This window comes from Capsicum annuum, chromosome 8, assembly GCF_002878395.1.
Source record: "Capsicum annuum cultivar UCD-10X-F1 chromosome 8, UCD10Xv1.1, whole genome shotgun sequence".
NCBI lineage: Eukaryota > Viridiplantae > Streptophyta > Magnoliopsida > Solanales > Solanaceae > Capsicum > Capsicum annuum.
In genome coordinates, this window is record NC_061118.1 from 163,204,617 (window position 1) to 163,225,112 (window position 20,496).

The window sequence follows — 20,496 nt, forward strand, 5'->3', positions numbered from 1 at the left end:
GGTGAAAAAGTAAAGGTGTGTGCAAACCGGGGCCAAAAGCAACCATTCTCAAGAGTAAAAGAACCAAAGAATTTACATTTCATTGGTGCAGCAGCTACACAACAAACTACTAGGAGGATTCTATGGAGACCTCAATCTGTTCACTACTTTTCCCCTTGAGCAATGGTTGTGACTTTGATCTCTCAGCATCACTTATTTGATCCTCACTATCTTCGTCAAATCTATCTACGCTGTGAAGAAAGATGCCTATACATAAAGAGAAAAATCATCAATAACCACCCCACATCTATTTCCAATGACATCAAATTGGATTCTTTTCAACGATAAAGATTTGGATTTCGAGGTGTTCAAAGGGAGTACACTATACCTATAAACCATATTCCAGAGGCTATAAATAGAATTGCTGTCAATATCAAAGCAGTGACCCTCCAATTGTTAATGTGATCCTGTACAAGAGAAAACAGACGAGGATATTGATCAATGTATTGTTATCAAGAGCCATAAAATCATCTATAAAGTTACAACATAACTTTTACTAAGTGACCTTTTCTAAAATTAATTTAACGGTTAGACTAGTAATTGGAAACCATCCAAGGGCCTTCATGTCTTTCATGTACTATACGTAAACTAACAAAATCAGCTTGCACTTCCATTCTCGTAACTATTGGAGGGAAAAAAAAAAAAAAAAAAGACTCTCTCCTTTAGTTGGGGAACAAGTTATCATGGGATTGTTATTCCACACTCAATGTGGAAGAAAAATAACACTACAATTCCGAGATAACTAATTCCAGAATAAGTTATCCCGCGATTTTATCCCAACCAAACATGGAATAAACTCATCCTTGGCTCTGGGGAGAAAGAGAACTATCTTGCAGTTGTAAAGCATCCAACAAACAACAACAACACCACTTGTAAAGCACAGTTCCCTTCTTATCAAAGCCACCATATTTCAGATTGTAAGTTATGTTATTCATTGCTATGCGAAGAGGGAACAAAAGCATATTCTCTCTTTTTTTGTTTCCATAGCTATACATTATCTGAGCAAAGAGGCAAACCATCAATTATGATTTAAAACAGCACTATGAGAACAATCATTAGGCCTCTTCCCTCCAACAAAGTATCATGTGTTTTCACAGAATTTCAAAACTAGAATATTTGATGAACAATGTTCTTCATTGTCAGTTGGCGGAGGTACGAATAGCCTCCGCAAGCGAGGAGGAGAAACACTTCAGTGACAAGCCATCACAACAAATGGGTAAGGTTTGTGTTCAATGTGTATATACAAGAGAAAAGGAACAAGGAAGAAAAAGAAAGGGGCAAATAAGGAAAAGGTTAGGGATAGTCGGAGAAAGGAATGGAAAGGAGTTTGCCGGAGAAAGAAATGGGGAAGAGTTAGCTCGAGAATTAAATGGGGAGGAATAACCAGAAAAAAGGAAACAAAACAGAGGATCTGGATGATGGGATTAGGGGCATCAAGAAAAATAAAAAATGAGGACAATGCTAACCTATCAAACCAGAAGGATGGAACACACCACAGAAATAAAAAAGACCAGGTCCAGAGGAGCAAACGAATTAAAGAACTTAATCACTTTTGATATTAAATTCAAAAGCAATGCAGGTAGGAATAAGGGGAAGGGATCTTCACAGCCTGAATAATGAAGCTCAACTTAGTGTCCTGGAATGTAAGGGGTCTAAATGATGTGGGGAAAAGAAGGGTGGTGAAAAGTTGTATAGATCTTTGGAAGGCTGATATAATATGTTTACAAGAAACCAAGTTACAGGGGAATATTCAAGACTTAGTAAAGCAAATTTGGGGAGGAAGATGTGTCAGATATGCTTGTCTTGAGGCAAGTGGAACAAGAGGTGGTATTATTTATGTTATGGGATTGTAGAGTCTGGAAGGGTGAAATATTCCAAATAGGTGCTCACACCTTAACTTGCAGTTTTGAGGCTCTACTTCAAAATTTCAATTGCCACATTTCAAGGGTCTATGCACCAAATTGTAAGGTGGAAAGGAGAGGTATGGGATGAGCTAGGAGATGTCAGGGGTCTAATTGAGGGACCTTGGGCAATTTGTGGTGATTTTAATATATGTAGGTTCCCCTCTGAGAAGAGAGACTTCCAAAGAAGATCTTCTGCAATGGTAGAATTCTCAGATATCATAGAAGACCTGGAACTCATTGACATGCCACTAGAAGGAGGTCAGTACACATGGTTTAAAGGGGACGCATGAAACAACATCAAGAATAGACAAAATATTATTTACTTACAACTGGAGTGAATAGTTCAATAAGATGAAGCAGACCACTCTTCAGAGACTGACTTCCGATCATGTTCCAGTAGCTCTACTTTGTGGTCCTTGAAATCGCAACAAATCTTATTTCAAGTTTGAAAATTGGTGGTTAAACACAAAAGGTTTTGTTGACAGGGTCAATTCATGGTGGAGCTTTTTTGCATTCTACGGGAGACCTGACTACATCTTAGCCTGCAAATTAAAAGCTCCGAAAGGTTGCCTCAAAGAGTGGAGCAAAACGGAAAAAGGAAGCCTATATATTGATACGAGCCAAATGGCCAACTTAGCTTTTGATGACATCTTTGGAGGCCAACACATAGAGACTCAAGACTTGATCACCCTCGAGTATACAAGAACAGGCATGGAGGACCGATTTTGAGCATGCCATTAAGAAGGTCCTTGTGTGGAAGATTGCTCGGAGCATTAAAGACTTGAGGACTCACGGTTTTGGACCACACTTAATGGCTCACGGTTTTTGGAGCATTGAAGAGCTTTGAAACACTCCAAAACCTCCCCTCTACTTAAGGGTGTTTTGGTCATTTTGTGCCCTTTCCTTACACTCCATAAGAGCTCCTTTGATTAAGGGCATTAGGGTCATTTTGTCTTCATTTTGTAATAACTATAAGTAGGTTCTTTAGGGTTTATTTCATACTTGGTTGATTATTGATGTAAGACTTTGAAACATTGTAACAAACTCTCTCTAGTGTGAGGAGTGTACCACCTTAGTTGTAGGGCTTGGAAAAGCCACAAAACCGAAATGAGGGCACCAAGTGTGGATATCACTTGTGTTGCAATTGTTGGCTTGAAAAGTTGGTGCTAGAGGAGATAACGTCCCTCTTGTGTCATCGTAGGAGTTAGGTGATTGTCTTTTGTGGGTGTTAAGGGTCCTTTGATTTGATATCTCTTAGGGCTCTTAGGATTTACAACTTCATTTGTCTAACTATCTATCCATTTATCTATTGCAAATCGTTAGTTTTTGTGTTTGCCTCTTATAGCCGTTTTGTGATCTTGTGGTCTCGTGTTGTTGATGCATTTTTGTGGACTATTTTGAGGCTTGTTTGGATCGTTTGGTATCACATATTCAGAGATCCAACCTGCTAAGCAAAATGGCAGAGTTGGACTCTTTGATTGATGATAGAGCGCTACCAGAGGAAGAGGCTACCATGAAGGCAAAAACTTTCTTGGAATATGAAGAACTTCTTAAGAAGGAGGAGACTGCATGAGACAAAGGTCCAGGACCTTATGGTTAAAAGAAGGAGATAACAACATGAGATTTTTTCATAACTCGGCCAACGCACACAAAAGGAATAATCAAATTGACCACTTGGAAGTACAAGGGGAACCTTTATGGAGCCAGACCGAGTGAGGAAAGAAATGTTAGAGTTCTACAAGAACCTTTATACTGAAACAGAAAGATGGAGACCAGCTGGGAATTTGGTAAATTGTCCCACAATGACAGAGACAGAAAAGACAGTACTACAGGCCAAATTTGTAGAACATGAAGTTTACAACTGTTTGAAATTGTGTTCCATTGATAAAGCCCCCGGTCCTGATGGATTTACCATGGGTTTCTTCATCAAATGTTGGGAAGTTTTGAAACAGGATATCATGGAGGCTTTCCATAACTTCTATGAGCAGGAGATGTTTGAGAAGAGCTTCAATGCCACCTATATTACTTTGATTCCGAAGAAGAACGGTGCAAAGGAATTGAAAGATTTTAGACCAATAAGCTTGATAGGCAGTTTTATAGGCTATTGTCTAAACTCTAAAGTTTTGACTGAGAGAATTAAAGGAGGGATTGATAAATTGGTAGACTCACGACAAATGGCTTTTATCAGAGGCACGCAAATCATGGATGTTGTGCTAATAGCAAATGAAGTTGTAGATTCAAGATTGATCCTAAAAAAGCCTGAAATTTTGTGCAAACTAGACATTGAAAAAGCGTACAATCATGTTAACTGGGAATCCCTTCTAACTATCCTAAAAAAATGGGATTTGGGGATAAGTGGACCAAATGGATAAACTTCTGTATCTCAACTGTGAAATTTTTTGTTCTTATTAACGGAGACCCAGAAGGTTTTTTGAAGCACAAAGAGGAATCAGACAAGGGGATCCTCTATCCCCTTTCCTTTTCATCTTAGCCATGGAGGGTCTGAACAACATGCTCAAGTAAGCAAAAGCAAATAGATAGATCATTGGTTTCAAGGTATCCACAAACAATGAGAGGAGTCTAGAGGTGACACATCTCCAATATGCAGATGACACTTTAATTTTCTATGATGCAAATGAGGAGCAACTAAAATATTTAAGGGTCATTCTAGTACAATTTGAAGGTATTTCAGGTCTTCACATCAATTGACGAAAGAGCCACCTATATCCTATAGACTCAGTTCCTAACATGAATCAGTTGGCATCTGTGTTGAGCGGTGACGTAGGAGTATTGCCCTCTATTTATCTTGAGATGCCTTTGGGGGCAAAGTCAAATTCTAAACATATCTGGGACTCGGTTTTGGAGAAATGTGAGAAGAAGTTGACTAGATGGAAGGCACAATACTTGTCCATGGGGAGAAGACTTACATTGATCGATGCAGTCTTGGATGCCCTCCCCACTTACATGCTAACTTTGTTTCCAATCCCTGCAGGGATTTTTTCTGGCAAGGTAACAAGAAAAGAAAAGATTTTCTCCCGGTAAAGTGGAAAATATTGATTACTAGGAAAAAACAAAGAGGTCTAGGCATTAAAAACTTGAAAAATCAAAGCAAGGCACTAAAATTGAAGTGGTTGTGGAGATATGCTCAAGAACCACAACCATTGTAGTGCAAGGTGATCAACATGAAGTATGGAGAAGTGGATTCTTGGGTCACAAAAGTACACAACCCATATGGTGTAACAGTATGGAGATCAATCAGGAATTGGTGGCCTTTTCTAAAAAGTCACCCTGTCATTAGAGTCCATGATGGCAACAAAACAAGCTTTTTGGAAAGATAGTTAGTTGCGCAACAAAAGCTTATTCGAGATCTTCCCAAATATGTTTGACTTAGCACTTCATAAAGGAAGATCAGTGGCAGAAATATGGTCTCTGCAAGCTTGGAATATATCTCACAGAAGAAATCTTAACGACTGGGAAGTACATAGGTTATTTGAGCTTTTAAAACTGCTGGAAATATTCCAAGGGACGAAGAAAGAGGTGGATTGCTTATGGTGGACTAAACATAGCAAGGGGGTTTATAAAGTGAGCTCAGGGTACAAGATCATGAACTTGGACATGTCACAGAGCCTCAACTGGCCTTTGTGGGGAAGCAGCTGAGACAGTGAGCCATTTGTCCTTCATTGCAGAATCATCGATCAATTATGGAAGACTTTCATCAATCTCAGAGGCATCCAAGACAATGCCTAGTAAGGTTGTTGACACTCTTTATAGCTGGGAAGAAGTAGGGAAGGGAGCAAAGAATATAGGCTACTGGAGGATTATTCCAGCATGCATTTGGTGGACCATTTGGAAAGAAAGGAATTCTAGGAGCTTTGAGCATAAGAGTAGATCCTTATAGAAGATTAAAACAAATTGCATTCTGTTACTTTGTTTTTGGTGTACAAAGAGTCCCGTAGATGCAGAAGTAATCCTAGAAGTTTTAGATTCATTATAGGACTGATATTGTGTTTTTATGATACACTACTTTCTTGTAAGGGGTTTTCAGTACTAGGCAGTACTGGTTTATAATACAAAATTGCTACCTTTTCAAAAAAAAAACATTAGCAAAACTCATATAAAATGTGCGTGTGTTTGTATCTTTTTGCAGCGGAAAAAAGAAGTCCTGAAAGAGAGATAGATAAGTTGCAAAACAAGATCAACATTGTCAATGAGCAAGCTCAAACCTGGACAACTCCTACAAGAGGAGAGGATGGCACATCACCAAATAAGTGAATTGAAACAGTAGACATCGCCATCGACAGTGGTCTCAAGCTTGGTTTGACACAATGGAGACAGACATAGTTTACAGGGCCCTGCAGTCAGATGCTTTAATGTAAGATTATACAAACAGTATCAACCCTACAACAAAACTAATTAAGCATCTAATTTAAAGCCAATTACTCTTTTGAGAACTTCCAAAGAAAGGAGAAAAAGGATGTGTGGGTGATAAGACCAGTCATCCAAACAATTTTGGTAGTTAAATAACGTTTTCTTGCCTAAACAAAACGACATCACATATATGAACAATATAAAGGATCCAAGGAAAGTAGGGAAAGAACCATTTTGCAGAAAGCATTTCCAAATGTTAATTCCATATTGAACTAGTGTACAAAGAAGCACCCAGATTTACATAAAGTACTGGAATAGATAATAGAATTACCTGTGTTGCAAATACAAGCAGTTCTCCTATTGCAAAAAGCGGGATGAAAGCATATAAACTCTTAAAACAAAAGGCAGCAAAGCAAAATATTGCTCCAAGAAATGTTGCCACTGAGAGAAGCTGCAGTACAGAATAGTGACGTCATTAGCAACAGGTTTTGAAGGATTCAAATGAAAATACAGAAGAGAAGATAGGTGTCATTAACATCAAAAATGAATTTCATAGGTCATCATTCTAAAGAAGGCAAATTTGACTAAATTGAAACGAGGAGAGAATTGTACGGTCAAAAGGATAAGTTCTTCTCGGACAATTTTTACCCCTGATTGAACAAGACTTGTTTATTTTACATTTAGCGAAGAATAATCTTTACATTGGACACTAGATTAAGTAACAAATATTTCTAGAGATTAAACAGAATCTTAGGATTTCAAAAAGTACCCACCTTAAAGGCATTGGGTATTGTGGACGTCATTCGATCCAAAACAAAGCCTCCGGCCAAGGTTCCAAATATTCCAGATATAACCGTAACACCTCCAAACATCATGTCTGCATTTTTCTGCAGAAACACCAATTACAGATCGGCTAACATGTACTTAATGCTTTTGTGGTATTTGATAGGTCCACATAAAGTTAAGCGGCATAACCAGATGATGCAAACAAAAAGAATGTAAGTGGGATGGGCATGATCGAATTGAGCTTATTTCACTTGTACGTAGCAACTTCTAAATGTGAATCCAAGGACAGTGAAAGAGAGAAATCAACAGAATCATGCAAGCATAAACTTTTTTTTTTTGACAAAGGTAACAAAAATGCAAGCATAAAGGTAACCCTTGAAAATAGCTGCGAGATCTGAAAGCTTACCATATGGTATATGTTATAACCAGCCTTTGGTCCCCAATAGGAATATGCACCAATAACGAAATTATATGCTATGTATCCTGCAAGAAACCACTCAAGTTGAGAATTAGAGTGTAGAAACCTATCAAACGTGCATACCAAGTTTAAAGATTAAATGAGATCTCTTTATTCAGGAAAAGAAGACATTCAGAAACGGTTCATAAACATGTTCCAATATTGGGATCCAAAGAAGAGGTAGCATGAAAAGATTAGAGGTAAGAAAAGTTAATAAAATACCTAGGACATTGATGACATAAATCTTTTCAAGATGAAGCATTTTCAGATCCTTCCAAAATCTTGTCAAATCATTCAAATTGCTAGGAGCACCTTTCGAACTGTAGAAAAGAGAAGAAAGCAAGAACGAGGTCAGTTGAGTGAAAGCAGAAGACGTATCGCTCATATTTAATCATGTGTGCGGGATGGGTGATAGATCTTCGCTGTCATAAGACCATCAATAACATCTGACCAGTTTTATGAAGGTTCCTTACCCATCCTTGGAATCTTCGCGTGTTGGTAACAAACCATTGCTACAATTTGAAACAGCTGCATTAATGACAAGAGTTGGGGTCAAATAATGGTTCCATCGAGAAAACCGCAACAAGTGCATACAGAACACCTAAAGGGGGAAAAAGCTAAGAAACAATGATCAAGCTCACAGATACAAAGCTATCGCTTCCTGTTCTACCACTTCAAGTATCTTCTTACCTGGTAGAAGTAAATGAAAAGGATAACAAGAAGATCTTTATTTACTGCTCCATACAACTGTTTGTTGCCGAAGTGACATAACCTACTTTCCAACCACTTTGACTTATTACTTATTAAGTAGTATATTTATATCAAGATGTCACACCCTAAGCCATACAAAGAATGTTATCTAGCTGATACAAATGGAACAACTGCAAGCTGGCACATATTTATTTATTTTGGACTATCCTATACTTCTTTAATTGCTACTATAAAAGATAATCATGGACAAATCTAAGTAAAGAAATCTAGGGAGAAGCTTTTCATTTTAGCAATTCAGGAGTTCCACTAAGCCCCTAGTTCTTTTATCCATTCAACTATAATAATTAATATATTTTTTTTCAAAACAAAGACTCTTCCCAACACAATTTTTGTTCACAAAGTAACTAAGTCAAGCACCAAGAAACTCCTAAGGACAAAATTCCAGGGAAGGTAGGTCATGCTGAGTAAAATGATCAAAGCTACGGCAAAAATCACACTCCCCTGTTGCCTAAGTAGACAACGTGTAATAGACATGTCTTTGATAATAGGCACTACCTTCTTCTGGGTAAGCGGTCAGGGGAGAAGTCAATGGTTTTTTTGATCCGAGGTGAGAGAATCCTGCATAACAATTAAAGAGATATCAGAAAATGCATACAGGATAAGACCAAAAGACTAATTTACTGTTACCTTTTAATTGTAATGGTTTCATAACTAAACCTAAAACTGCAAAGGGAAGCATTAGTAGTGCCTCTATCCAAAATGCCCAACGCCAGTTAAGATGATCACCAACCTATCAGAGCATGGAACATTAGTAAAAGCTGGGATGAACAATGAATCACTTTAAGAGAACATTAAACTTGACCACGGAAGAGTAAGCTTACCAGTCCACCATATACGTAGCCAACTGCTATCCCAGTTGGTATACACATGTAAAATGTTCCCAGCCATGCTGTTTTCTGGATGAAAATAGAGAATTAGCATTCACAAAATATGCAATATGCAAAAGAATCAAGAGATATAACCAAGCAGCAATGAGGCTGAAGAAGCATGCAAAAAACAAGAGATTGCACAATTTTTATTCAGTTTGACGTCCTTGAACCTAGGGTGAATTGGAACCAGTGTTCACTTGAAATTTTTAAAATGAAGACCTACATAAAGCCTAGTCATACTTATTTCTTGAAGCCGTTTCACTCCTATATTCAGCAATTTAAGTTCTCTAACACCAGAAATCGCAGTAGTACCAAGATGATATTACAAAGGATATGACTCCCAAGAATACTGTGATAATTCATGATAGCTTAATTAGGCCCCCAGGAAGTTGATTAAGCACAAAAATATCGCCTATTGGAAAGATCGAAAAGAAAGTTCTCAGTACTTACACATTGAGGTGTAATCACCAGAGAATGAAATGGAACGGAAGTATATGGAGAAGAACAACCATCATATTAGCAGCAGAGGATTAAAAAAGCACCAAAATATTTAAATCTTGCCAGAATATAACTTGCCTTAATATAGATATGAAAAAATAGCAGTAGCACAAAATGTGACATCAACTGGAAGTTATCACAGTCACAAAAACCATAAAGGGCAGCCCAGTGCACTAAAGGTGGACTATACAGTCACAAAAATCATAAACATTAAAAAAACAAACCTGAGCAACAGGGGCATTATCATCAATAAAAGGAGCAGCAAGGCTTATGAAAGATGCCTCACCAACACCCACCAGCCTGGAAAAGGAAATATATTAATTTAAACAAAGATACGCTTTCTTCCACCCAACCCCTCACCCCCATAATAATTCCGAATAATACATGACTGCTTGTGAAGAGTAATATTGCTAGACTTACATTCTGCATATTGCAATGAACCAGAAATTGAACGAGAAACCACAACCAACAACAGCTATTGTCCACACTGTCAGCCCAACTCCAATAAGTCTAAACGGATTGACCCTGCGGAGTTAACAAACATACGGGTAAGAAGCTCAAGCAATTGATTGAATTAAAGAAGCAAGAATATGCATACAACTCAAGTATTTTTCCTTTCCCTAGTGAACCTCTATCTGATACTATTCCTAGCGAATTATATGACAAAGCTGCAAACTGAGAAAAAAATACGACAAAGTTCTACTTCAACTCTGACAGCAATAAAGAATCATCTTCAGGAATGCCAAAGATAGAAGACAAGAGAATTCTTTTTTAGGATGTACTGTGGTTTGCTCTTGACTAAACTTGTTAGTTCAATGGTCTGCTCTAATTGGATTCATGTACTATATAGCAAAGAAGTTAAAAGGAAAGAAAATCCCAACCCTGTAACATGGCTTTTGTTACATTTACAGAGGCTTTGTTATCTTTTACCAACAAGCAATTCATGAAATTTGAGTCAAAATTTCTTCCAACCTATTGCTTACAAATATCATGTGATGAAAAGCTAAATACCACATCAAAACTAGTGGCACCTGGATAATTACTCATTACAAGTTTATCCCCACCATGGCTTCATTCAAAAGTAGATGAGTCTCCCTTGATTATGCATTAGCACCAAGTAAGATGTGGGAAGTCTTAGTGGTCTCTTATAAAAGATATGTGAAAATTAATAGATAATAAAAGGAGATACGTAGTTAAGATGTTCCATCAAGGCAAAATACTATCCCATCTGCTCAAATTAAAAGAAATAATTTGACTTTACATGATTTACTAGAGGATAATATTGACCTTGGAATAATTTATTTCTGAGTTCTGAAATCTGGATTATTTAATGAAATATGGGTGAAAAGGTGCAAAGCTATAATGGTTATAGGTTGATATATTTATCAAAAAGCGTAAAAGCAGGACAACTGATTTTTCAAAAGTTCTCCCGAGCCTTCATTTTAGAGAAGTGGACATCTAATCATAAAGTATTTCAAAAAGAGTATTATCTTAAGTTAGTTTAAGTCTTCGGAAAACGTTTTTACCTATGGTAACGGTCAAATCATTTGGATATGGTAAAAAGGATTAAGAGTCAAACTAATTGGTAACGTGAAGGGAAATCTTTCACTTTTTCAAATCATATAAAGATGGATTCAATTGTTAAATCATATTTCTCTCAGGCACCAGTAAATAAACTTCCCAAAGAGAACATTCTCAAGTATGAATTATATCTGCACAAAGAAATCAAGCTTGTAGTATACTGGGATTTACCTCTTGGCGAAGGAGGCAAATATTGGAGATGCCACCAGAAGCCCAACCATGAAAGCAGATGATATGACACCATCCTGAAAATTACTCAAATTAAATTCACCCCTGCAAACAAACAGAAACAAGCTCACGATAAGACTAAGCACGCATTATGAGGATGTGTAATTAAAAATAGTTCCATCATTAAATTTTGGAGAGGGAGAGTCATTGTCAATGTACATTATCCAGGAAAAAGTTAAACTCTCGATAATAAACATTAGTAAATGAAGAAGAAAATGATAAGAAGAGTGAAAAAGGAAAGGAAAATATCAGATATAATTAAGGAATAAAACTTAAACATCAAAACCACATCTTTTTCCTTTTAGTCAATCACTTCAGAGTTGATCAACCTAGGGAGGAAAGAGAGCAAATTTCATAAAATGCTTACTGAATTCCGCTGCCAGAAGAACATGTACCATTTGGCTTGCAAGTCCTGCGTTTTCCATTAACACCATTGCTCGCAATAGTTCCACGATCCACATAATTTATTAAGTTGATCACACAGAATACAGCAAGTAACCTGACAATTTATAGAAGACACGTTAGAAGCAATTAGTTTAGCTGAAGTCAAGAAATAACAATAAAAGGTTACCCCTTTCAACTGCAGGATAGCCTAGTACACAAATGACAGAACCCTCAACCTTTTACCAAGATTTTGGGGGGTTCGAGTCACCAAAGGAGCAATTGAATTTGGGGGGAGGGGGGGGATCGGAGGAGCGTCGTGTGGGGGAGAAGAGGCAGCTCAGCATCTCCAGGAAGGCGTACGACAAAGTCCCCAGGGAGGTGCTTTGGAGATGCTTGGAGGTGAGTGGAGTACCGCAGGCATATAGCAGAGTAATTAAGGATATGTATGAGGGAGCGAAAACCCAGGTGAGGACGGCGGGAGGAGACTCAGAGCATTTCACTGTCCTGACAGGATTGCATCAGGGATCTACTCTTAGTCCCTTTTTGTTTGCGCTAGTAATGGATGTGTTAACGCGGCGTATCCAAGGGGAGGTGCCGTGGTGTATGCTTTTTGCAGACGATGTAGTCCTGATAGATGAGACGCGAGGGGGTGTGAACGACAAATTAGAGCTGTGGAGGCAAACTCTGGAGTCTAAAGGGTTCAGGGTGAGCAGAACCAAGACAGAGTATGTGGAATGTAAGTTTAATGACGTAAGGCGAGAGAATGAGGTAGTGGTGAGGCTAGAAGCGCAGGAGGTAAAGAAAAGGGATAAGTTCAAGTACCTCGGGTCCGTGATCCAGAGTAACGGTGAGATTGACGAGGATGTCTCGCACCGTATCGGGGCGGGATGGATGAAGTGGAAACTTGCATCGGGGGTGCTGTGTGATAAGAAGGTGCCGCCCAAGCTTAAAGGTAAATTCTATAGGGTGGTAGTCCGTCCGGCCTTGCTGTATGGAGCGGAGTGTTGGCCAGTTAAGAACTCCCACACCCAAAGAATGAAGGTGGCAGAAATGCGGATGTTGCGCTGGATGTGTGGACTGACCCGAAGGGATAGAGCTCGGAATGAGACTATCCGGGAGAAGGTTGGGGTGACTTCAGTGGAGTGTAAGATGCGGGAAGCACGATTGAGATGGTTCGGACACGTGAAGAGGAGGGGCATGGATGCCCCGGTCCGTAGGTGTGAGAGGCTAGCGTTGGATGGTTTTAGACGGGGTAGGGGTAGACCGAAGAAGTACTGGGGTGAGGTGATTAGGCGGGACATGGAACAGTTACAGCTTACCGAGGACATGACCCTAGATAGGAAGGTCTGGAAGACGCGAATTACGGCAGAGGATTAGGGCCTGTTCGGGTCGCTAATGTAGGGAGGTAATTGGTGGGGGTGTATTCCTGGTATGATTCCGTATTCAATGTTCTGTTCCGTGTTCCGTGTTCTATGTTTGTTACGAATCTGTGTGCTTTCCTCTGCTTTATATTCCTGCATTCCTGCTTTACTCTGTTTTATATTCCTTATGGCTGCAGTATCTATGTTATGTCATCTGCTTCTGTGCTGTACTATGTGTTTGTTTGATATCTCGTAACTTGAGCCGGGGGTCTTTCGGAAACAGCCTTTCTACTTCATCAGAGGTAGAGGTATGGACTGCGTACATCTTACCCCCCAGACCCCACAAAGTGGGAATACACTGGGTTTGTTGTTGTTGTTGTGTTCAGATAAGATACCAAATATAACAGAATTTCAAATACCTAAAATTGAGGAACAAAAAACTTCCTTACAAAACTCAATAATAATTCCATCAAGACAACATTAATTCGACCTAGATCCCATCAGGTAACTATATCAAGAAAGTCAACACAAAGCTCTCAACTTTACGAAAGAAACATGAAAATCAAGAAAACCTCTAAAAGTCAAAATCATTCTTGAATTAGCTACGACCAATTTCATCAATATAATTTGCAATTCAGCATTAATACACAAAGGGGTTAAATAAAAAAGTTACCTTTTAGCAGTGAACCAAGAAGGTTGAGGAAGTAATGTGGATGGAATTGAAGTTATTGCCATATCTGTAGCTGCTGCGGCTGGCTTATCAACTAATGATGTGTTAGATTTATGTGTTGAATTTGAATCATCCAAAGGCTTTTGTTCTGCTTCTTTTTTTCCCATTTTTTTAAAATAATAATAAATTATCTTTTAAGATATTATTTCTTTGACTGGAAGTTTGGTTGGAAGGAAAATAACTGTTTCCTTCCTTCCCAAAGCCTTTACTTTCTTGGTTTTAAACTTTTTTTTTTTTTTATTCTTTTGGGGCTCAATAATGGAGTTTCAAACTTTTTTGCTGTCTTTCTTTAACTTTATAATTAATATTAATAATATAATAATATATAATTGGGATAAATCTTGTGTTTGTTGTTCACAAATACATGGTAACTATAAATCAGGAGAGCCTCACTGGATATTCTTAGTCCTATGCTGATTCCTAATTTTAAAAAGATAGTATTAAGTATCAAAGAATTTTAATTTATTTATAACTCAATTTGTCAAACCACCTTATTTTGGAATATACGCTAAATATTTAGTAAAAATTTTGATAAACTTTTATATTATAGGTTAAAAAGGTTAATGTGATATTTTGTCTATTAGAAATCTAATAGGAAATCTTAATCCTTTAACTCGTTGGGATGCTTTAGGAAATCTTATTTTGTCTATACGTTTAGTTACTTCTCCATTTCATCACATGAATTCTTCTCCAACATTAATTTCATCTACTCATCTTGTGGTCCTATCGGAAAGTAAGTTCATTTCTCACTTTGTACGTTTGAAAACTAACTTTTTTGACTTACTAGTAGCTGTTTGACCATAAAAATTATTTACATTTTTTCAAAAAATTATTTCACTTTAGTGAAAAAAAATGAAAATAAAATGCTTTTGGTTATGAAAATTACAAATACAATTTCGGAATTGTATTTGGAAAAGTGAAAACAAGTTTTACTTGTTTTCACTTTTTCACTCATACTTCTCTCACAAAATTTTAAAAACAACTTTAATTTATACTAGTATTAGTACCCACACGATGTGCGGAAAATATTTGAGTAAAAGTAATTATTAAATAAAGATAGATTAAAAAAATAATTTAGATTTACAAATTTATCAAATAGTAAAGCATAAAAAAAAAATCATTGACAAATAAATAAGCCAACATAAACTAATGAAATGTAAGTCAAAATCTCCAATCAATTATAGTTTCTTGAATAGTTCATAACAAATAATTCATAATAAATTACTTCAAAATGAAAAAAAAATAGATAAAATCAATTTGAATTTGTTTAAAATATTTACCTATATACGAATATTGAAAGGAGACCAAGTATAAATAAAAAAGATTATCGTTCTAGTTATACCATTTATAACATTCACATTTAAGTCAAAATAGGATCATAAAATACTAAATATAAAAGAGAGATGAAATTTATCTTTAAAAAATTTAAAATTTTAAACGAATAAATCATAATAATCTCAAGCAAGATCTTGAAATTTTTATTTTTTATTCGCGTCAAAAAAATTGATATATTTTTAAAATTTTGTTAATAGATTCATTATTTAGTGAGACTATATTACGGAAATTTGTATTTGGATAAAGAAATCACTAAGGTAACAAACTTATTTTTCTCAAAAAAGAAAAACACTATGAATAATTAAAATCATTTTTTAACAAATAATTTTCTTTTTCAAACCTATATTGTTTGAATGTATAGTGACCTTCTTAATAAAATTTAAAAAATCAATCATTTTTATATCATAATTACGCAAAACCTCAAAATAATAAATAATCAAGAAATTATATTATTCATAGTATAAATTTATATTTGTATAAAGAAATTAAAAAATTAACAAACTTAATTTTCTCGAGAAAGAAGAATCACTACAAATAATTCAAATCATTTTCAACAAATGATTTTCTTGTTTCAAACCTATGTTACATTGTGATTACATTGTTCAACCTTCTCATATGTATATTCTTCTGCTGAACTCTCATTCTGAAATATTGATAATATTTCATCAATATGTGTGATTCTTATTATGTCAAAACTTTTATATTTAAAGCCTGAAATTTATGAAGAAATTTTGAATTAATATTTAGCAAGCTATTGACAATTCATATTTCTACATATTCATAATGAAAAGCTTGGCAAATACCAATAAGACTAATGATTAATAACAATAACAGAGAGAGAGAGAGAGAGAGAGAGAGAGAGAGAGAGAGAGAGAGAGAGAAGAAAAGTGTGACAATATTTCTGTGTTATTGAATTAGTATATATAGCCATATAAGGTCAAATTTTCCATATAATAAAAATAGAAAGTAAATTACAAATTAACTTTTAAAACTAGTACACAAATTGACTTAAATTATAAAACTTAAGATATTTATTTTTTCAAAATTTAACTTTTCCATATAAACATCACTGAATTGATATAAACAATATTTTAAAACGTGATAAATGAATTAAATAATCCAAAAATGTTGTGGCATTATATTTTTTTGTCTCTATTTTTTTTAATACATAAGAGATGCTAAAGCCATACAGTTACTTCATTTAAATGTGAAGATCTTGTTGAAGACTAATAGCTCACTAAAATAGATTAATACATATTAATTTAAAATTTTAACAAAATAATCTCCTTTCTTTAATAGTCCAAACTCACCATTTAAAAATTATTTCATTTGAATTAATAAGTTCATAGTAGATTGCACAAAATAAGTTAATTAATTATATGTATTTCCATTAAATAAATAATGTACGACATAATTGTAATACAACTACACAATCAACTAATTAATTTCAATTAATAAGAATCAATTTTATAATCATAATATATAAATTCAAGTTCCTTAAATTTAATGTTGTAAATTTCAAAATATATTTATGGCTAAAATAGTAGTCAATGTTCGGTTTTTTTTTTTTACCAATATATGTATATTAATTACGTAACTTTGCATATATTTTATGTTAAAATAATTCTCAATATTAATTGATTTTTACATCAATTTAATCTAATTAATTTGATGAAAAAAATTATTATTAATATTATAAATATCTAATTACCATAAATGTGTCCTAATTTTATATCTTGATTATATTTAATTAATGTACAATTACATAAAGGACTCAAAAACGGAAACAATTGATATTAGCTACCTTTATAATTTTGGAAATTCAATCCCGTAAATTTCTCATATTTTTATAGTTTGATTATATTAATTTGATATTAGTTACCTTTATAATTTGGGGAAGAATTTTAAAAAGGTAAAAATTAATTTTTTTATCAATTACTGATTTATTTCTCAAAAATTTCTTATAAAATTATAATTTGACTATAGTCAATTGATTATTTAATTATATTTATAATTTTTTAATCACTCAAATAAGGCAACAATTATTTTTTTTCCTAATTACGGATTTTGTAATATTCATTCATTTATTGTTTTACAAAAATAGGACAAACTTATTTGCAATTAAAGTTGATTTTTTTTTTAAATGTCAATTAAACTTTTTTCATATAAGTTGTGTGATTGCTAATTGATTATTAATTCACAAATTTTTCTTGTAATGCTTTCTTGATTTACTCAATTTTAATGAAATCATAATTTTTTTAATATAACATCATTATTTATATTGTTTGCATATTTTGAGGGATGACATCTATATTTTTTGGGGGGGTTTTCCATCTGGTGCCCTCATTGGAGCCCCAACTAATTTAGATCGCGCTTTGCAGGGCCCACTAAGGTGGCAGCGCTCCCAACAGAGTTTTCTCCATACCAGGGTCAAACCCTCGACCTCTGGTTAAGGGTGGAGCAATCCTATCCACTGCACCACAACCCATATTGGTGACATCTATATTATCATATTCCCCATTTGATAATATTTGTTTCAAGATTGGCAATTAACTATTTTCTATTATACAAAAATGTAATTAGTGAAATTTATACAAAGATTGTTTAATTAGTTGGATTAGTCTCAATTTAGTAGTAATATCTAGTTTTAACAATCTTTCAATTAAATTCATATTTTTGTTTTATTTGAATTCAAAATTTTACATCCATCCATTAATACTAAAAGTTTCTCATCTCAATTAAAATATTTTTTTCCCAATTATGTCTCTTGATTGTAATTGACTACCCTGTCATGTTGAGTTAATCAATATGTCTTTTCATATATGTCAAGTAATTGCACAACTAATATTACATACTTTTTTTAAATATACGAAGGTTATGAAATAAATAAATAAATAATGGACAAAACATAAATTATTAACTACTAATCTTAATATGAAATAATTGAACAATCATTTATTTTTACTACAATATGAAATGTGAGATAATATTAAATAAATAAATAATCAATAAAAACATAGAATAATATGACATAATTAACTACTAATCTTAATATGAAATAATTGAACAATCATAATGGTTTTCATCCGACAGAAATGAAATTTAATTATTTTTTAACCACAATATGAAATAATATTAAATGAAATAGTATGAAATCATAATAGCTTCCATATTAGTTATTTTTTACCAAAATATGAAATTAAAAATAATATTAAATATTTAAATAATCAATAAAATAGCTTTTGTTATAAAATGATAGTTTTTTGTTGTAAGAATTCAAAAGGATAGTTCTCAAGATGTCACTTGACTTAAATTTAGGCTAGACTATGCAACTTTATTATGTACATAGATGTGTATATAAATATTTCACCAATATATAAATACATACATACATACGTATTCACAACCTCGTTTGAAATCAAATGGGAAAATTCACCTTTTTTGTCAAAATGACACTCAATAATTTACAATTCTGTTAGGTTTTTGTATCTTAATTTCTTTCAAAAACTATGTAGAAAAATAAAGTAGTATCAATTAAGTTTAATGAATAATCATACCAATAATAAAAATTTCAAAAATGTAAACAAAATCGAAGTAATGAAAAATACAGAAATGAGAATACAACTATTAATTGGAAGATAAAAAAAATATCAAGACTAAATAAGAAAATAAAATTAGTTGGGTTCATAATCTAGAAATCATCAACTACCCAGAAATAAATTAAAAAACAAAAGACATATCCTCAAGCAATTAGTATCAACTTTTTTTTTTATAAGTTGCAGAAGAAACCATATTACAATAATTAAATCATTATAGAATATGATAGTGAGTATGTGAGTGAATAGTATTCAGAGAAAAATAATCGAAAAGTTCAAAACTAATTCTCTATCGAACCGTATGTGTACACAGCAATGGTCTTTTCTTTCTTCTGTGAAAATACACTAAGAGTTGAATAAAACCTCCTCCTTAGTCGAGCGAGTTCTTATTTCTATGCTTTCTTCTTCAGACAACCTCATGGATTGATATTGTGGAGTTAGAATTCACATACATATAGTATTTTACATAGAGATTTTTATATAGAAATGACTCTTAATTACAATATTATTTTACCATATATGTTGCTTGACTGCTAATCAATCAATAACTTTCATATAATTAATGTGATAATTAAAATATGAAATAACTTTTCCATATTAATATTTACTTAAAAATCTAAACAAAGTAAAAATAAATAAATTGGTCAAATAATTTGGTCACGCAAAAGGCTGTGATTTAAATGAATAAGTTTGTTTACTTATAAAAAAGAGTCCATACATGGAAGAGAATTATCTGAGATTATAATCTGTAAGCAATTTACCATTTTTGAGCAATAAATTAGTAATAAATTGTTTAGGTAGAATTAGCAAAAATATTTCTAGCTAAAAAAGGAAATAATCGACATTGATTGAAATTTACTATAAATCGTTTGCTTTTATATTTTTTTAAAAGTCATTAATATGGCAAAAAAGAGATTTTATATCATGTAAATTATTTTTTTATGGTAATATTATACACAATATAGTAAATGTTTTATAGAATAACCTAATATGTTGAAAAAAGTCTATCTATAAAGGAAAATTAATACGAATTAATAATTTTATTAGCAATTTATAATTCTTAACCTACAACTCAAGTATAAATCATTTAAATGTAAATATTATGCTTTAATTCTGATTAATATAGAATTTTTGAAAAGTAAATACTTAAAGTTTTCTATTTTTGTGCACTACATCTCCTGTAATTTTTTATATTTAATTGATTATATAATTATCTCTCTTTCCGTAATTGTAGATTTCATTCAATTCTAGTCAAACTTAGTTGATTTATATATACCATAATGTGAAAATTTTGAATAAATCTATAATATTAATGTTCCTTAACTCTTAATATTTTTCATCCAATATAAATAAAACTTAGTTATTTTTTATCAAAATATAAAATAAATATGAAATAATTAATTATTTAAAAAATAATTTTTTATTGTCAAAATGTCAAGTGGCTAGTTCTCAAGATGTCACTTGGCTTAATTATGGGCTAAACTATTCTTCTTTATTGTGCGTGTATATCTATATCTATAATCTATAATCTATATCTATAATCTATAATCTCTAATTTATAATCTATATCTATATCTATAATATATTAA

The 20,496-nt window shown here is 33.5% G+C and overlaps 1 protein-coding gene across 3 annotated transcripts in view; it reads right to left on the reverse strand.

Moving 5' to 3' along the window:
* The window catches only part of LOC107840124 (probable sphingolipid transporter spinster homolog 2), a 17,418-nt gene extending 3,179 nt beyond the window's left edge, over positions 1-14,239 (reverse strand). Inside the window, exons 1-17 of one of the 3 annotated variants that reach the window (XR_007043714.1) lie at positions 13,920-14,239; positions 11,869-12,000; positions 11,445-11,546; positions 10,113-10,217; positions 9,917-9,992; positions 9,147-9,221; positions 8,953-9,055; positions 8,821-8,883; positions 8,028-8,082; positions 7,777-7,874; positions 7,504-7,580; positions 7,085-7,198; positions 6,643-6,762; positions 6,167-6,295; positions 4,871-4,929; positions 368-446; positions 44-246 (exon numbers count right to left, since the gene is read on the reverse strand). Coding sequence is in view for 1 of the 3 variants with exons in the window: in XM_016683860.2 (XP_016539346.1) it covers positions 110-246; positions 368-446; positions 6,167-6,295; positions 6,643-6,762; positions 7,085-7,198; positions 7,504-7,580; positions 7,777-7,874; positions 8,028-8,082; positions 8,821-8,883; positions 8,953-9,055; positions 9,147-9,221; positions 9,917-9,992; positions 10,113-10,217; positions 11,445-11,546; positions 11,869-12,000; positions 13,920-14,083 (1,629 nt within the window). In the remaining 2 variants the exon portion in view is untranslated. Of the gene's footprint in view, positions 1-6; positions 247-367; positions 447-4,870; positions 4,930-6,166; positions 6,296-6,642; positions 6,763-7,084; positions 7,199-7,503; positions 7,581-7,776; positions 7,875-8,027; positions 8,083-8,820; positions 8,884-8,952; positions 9,056-9,146; positions 9,222-9,916; positions 9,993-10,112; positions 10,218-11,444; positions 11,547-11,868; positions 12,001-13,919 lie in introns of those variants that run through there. The other 2 variants (XR_007043713.1, XM_016683860.2) reach the window with 2 other exon arrangements.
* Between the last annotated feature and the right edge of the window lie 6,257 nt (positions 14,240-20,496).